At 49.0% G+C, this 2,773-nt stretch overlaps 1 protein-coding gene across 1 annotated transcript in view; it reads right to left on the bottom strand.

The window, feature by feature from the left end:
• Nucleotides 1-261: 261 nt before the first annotated feature.
• The window catches only part of CTSH (cathepsin H), a 7,979-nt gene continuing 5,467 nt past the window's right edge, over nucleotides 262-2,773 (bottom strand). Inside the window, exons 7-8 of the mRNA XM_009321505.1 lie at nucleotides 1,756-1,881; nucleotides 262-1,094 (exon numbers count right to left, since the gene is read on the bottom strand). Of these exons, the coding sequence (XP_009319780.1) occupies nucleotides 1,019-1,094; nucleotides 1,756-1,881 (202 nt within the window). The 3' untranslated portion in view covers nucleotides 262-1,018. The remainder of the gene's footprint in view (nucleotides 1,095-1,755; nucleotides 1,882-2,773) is intronic.

Raw genomic sequence — 2,773 nt, 5'->3', positions numbered from 1 at the left:
GGCCGCCAGCCCCCGGGCACGGCGTCCCTGCCCCAGGCGCTTTGAAGCTGGTTATAAAAGCAAGTTGCGCAAACCCGGGAAAGTTTTAACGCTTTGCGCCCCCGCGTCGCTCGCGGGAGCTGTGTCAGGAGGACGCTGCCCCCGTCAGACACCCCCGGGGTCGGGTCCTGGCGCCACGATCGGAAAACGAAGAGAAAGGCCGCAGCTCCCCCCGGTGACCGTGCCGGTAACGCACAGGGCCGCGGAGAGCACACCACCGCGCTGGGGACAAGTCATCTTTATTCCGTCAGTGGCGGATTTTAGCGTGAAGTAACACCCGACAGAAGTGCCCCCTACTGACGCACGGCCTTCTCTCACCATAGCGTGTTTACAAACTAGGAGCAACAAGCTTCTTGCTTGCTTCATTGAGTCATAAAAGAAAATCACCCATTTATTCTCTACTTGCATTAAAATACCCTATTTTTTAATACAAAAAATACTAAAAACATTTAATGAAAACAGGTAAAACATACAAATAGCAGCACTCATCTTTCTCAAAAGAAAAATCGCCTTCAAAGAAAATAAAAAATCCCTAGAAGTTACATCTGTTGATTGGGAAATGGCCACCTTCAGGAAGGGTGAGCTTTCATTGGGGCAGTGTCTTAAAATTGCGTAACTGCACGGCTTTTCCCCCGTCCAAGCAGCCCCCCCTGTTGCCGACACCCCCCCAGCAGAGGCGCAGGGCCTCGGTTGGGACAGGGCGAGCGAGGCACGCCGCACGCGCACCGCAGCCCGGAGGAGAAGGCAGGAGTCTGGCGCTCAGCACAGGAGCACGCTCGCTTTTGGCTGGGGAGAGGAGGCACGGGTCTTCCTACTGCAGGAAGCTGTGTGCAAGCTGACAAATCTGCCCGCAGGTGACGACTTTCTGCAGACTGTTATTTCATTTTGTTCTCACTTTCTTGATTTTAGCATTTAGAAATTCATATGCAATCAGTCATTCCTTTTCCTATGCCCACTTTCCCCAGCCTGCGCTCTCCTCTTACACCTGAGGAACCGGGTAAGACGCACAAGCAGCAAGACCACACATATTCTTGCCACGTTCAATAAGGAAGTACCTAAAAGGAGAAAGAAATGCATATGAGTGAGCGTTCCCTACTCCGGCAGAGTCAGCATGACAGATACCGGCATAAGGCGACTGCTCTCATTATGTGCATGCTCCTTTCTCATGCCAGCACAAGGAGCAAATACCTGTGACAGAGCTGTTGCCGCCAGCAGTTAGCCAGGCGATGCTATTCCCTGTCCCCCTTATATCACAAACTAGCAGAGTTAGCACCTGACTCTAAAAAATTTCACTTGCAGCTGGAAATACTTGAGGAGCTGGAGTGAAAACTCACTCCCAGCACAACCTGTTCTTCTCTGGCCATGTAACCGCGGAAGAGGCGCGGTGCTCCCCTGGCACCAGGCAAACCAGTGGTACAGCGGCTCCGCATGCGCTGGCCGAGCCCCTGGTGACAATGGCAGACCTATTGATCTAAGGGTCTGCTTTAACCAGTCAGCCCAGGACTGGTTTGTAGAGCTGTGTCTCCTTCACTGCCGAGGCTGGGATGATTGCCCCTGCCTCTTCCCAGAGTATGAAACAGCTGTGAAACTGCAGCTTGAGAGCATAAGGGCGACCGGGGGGGCTGATGAGGGTCGGTGGAATCCCACGCATGTGACTGTCCTTTTACCAGGTACAGGGAGACCGTGGTGGGTCTGGTAGCGTTGAGACCTCCTTACCCATCCATGCCCCACAGTGGGCCCCAGGAGTTCTTCACAATCCAGTAAGGAGTCCCATTTTCTTCTCCATACCCCACAGCGAGGACAGCATGGTTCACCTTGTCAGGAGTGTGCTCACATCGTGGGCTGCAAAGAAAAGGAAAAATAATGCAGATTTGTTACATGAAAAACCAGCCTATATTTAATCACGGATTAGCCGGCATTCTCGATTGCACTCCAACTGCAAAAAGAACTAATGGATACTCTGAACTTCCAGTTGTGGAGAGTAGGGAGGGAAGCCGAGAAAAGGAGATACTGCTCTGTTTTCTCACTCAGAAATTATTACCGGCCATACCTGAAGTCGGGGCGATAGGCTACATGGGCCTCTGATCTGAGCACCTGCTCCGGCCTTTTGTTCAGAATTAACATCAACATTGTCACACAAGAATGAGCTACAATGAAAAAACTGAGCAAAGTAATTTTTCCAATGAAAACCAGAAGCTCTTAGTACATCCCAGTAATGGTTTGTTCTGCCTCAAAATTCAAGTGTACTGTTCCACATTTTGCAGAGGGAATAGCAACTTCCTCGGTCTAAATACACGTTTCTTTGTATTTCCTCTGAATTTCCAGCTTTTAAATTGCACTTGATGAAAGTTGCTGCCTGTGATATAAAACAAGACAACACAAGATACAAGCTCCCATCTCTAGAGCACCTATTTTTAAACATTTTCAAATTGCAGATAACTAAAAGATCAATAATCCCCACAACAGATCTACTGTTCTTGAATCTGTTAATAGTTGATCTGGGGAGCATAGGCTGAAACCACTGGAGCATCAATTATTCCATATGCTCCGGCTTTAAATCTACCTTAGACTATAAGGCTACAAGATAACTTTACTTGGCGTGTTCCTCAAACTAGAATCCTATTACAAAGTATCTTGACCATCTGCCTGCTTTCACACCTTACATCTGCCTGTTGCTGGCACTTAACTTTGAGATTACTGTCTTTATTGCAACAGTAAAGCCGCTCAAATTCAT

This window comes from Pygoscelis adeliae, unplaced genomic scaffold (genome assembly GCF_000699105.1).
Source record: "Pygoscelis adeliae isolate BGI_AS28 unplaced genomic scaffold, ASM69910v1 Scaffold13, whole genome shotgun sequence".
Taxonomy (NCBI): Eukaryota; Metazoa; Chordata; class Aves; order Sphenisciformes; family Spheniscidae; genus Pygoscelis; species Pygoscelis adeliae.
Note: the sequence above shows the minus strand (reverse complement) of the source record. Positions and strands in the feature narration are given on the sequence as shown.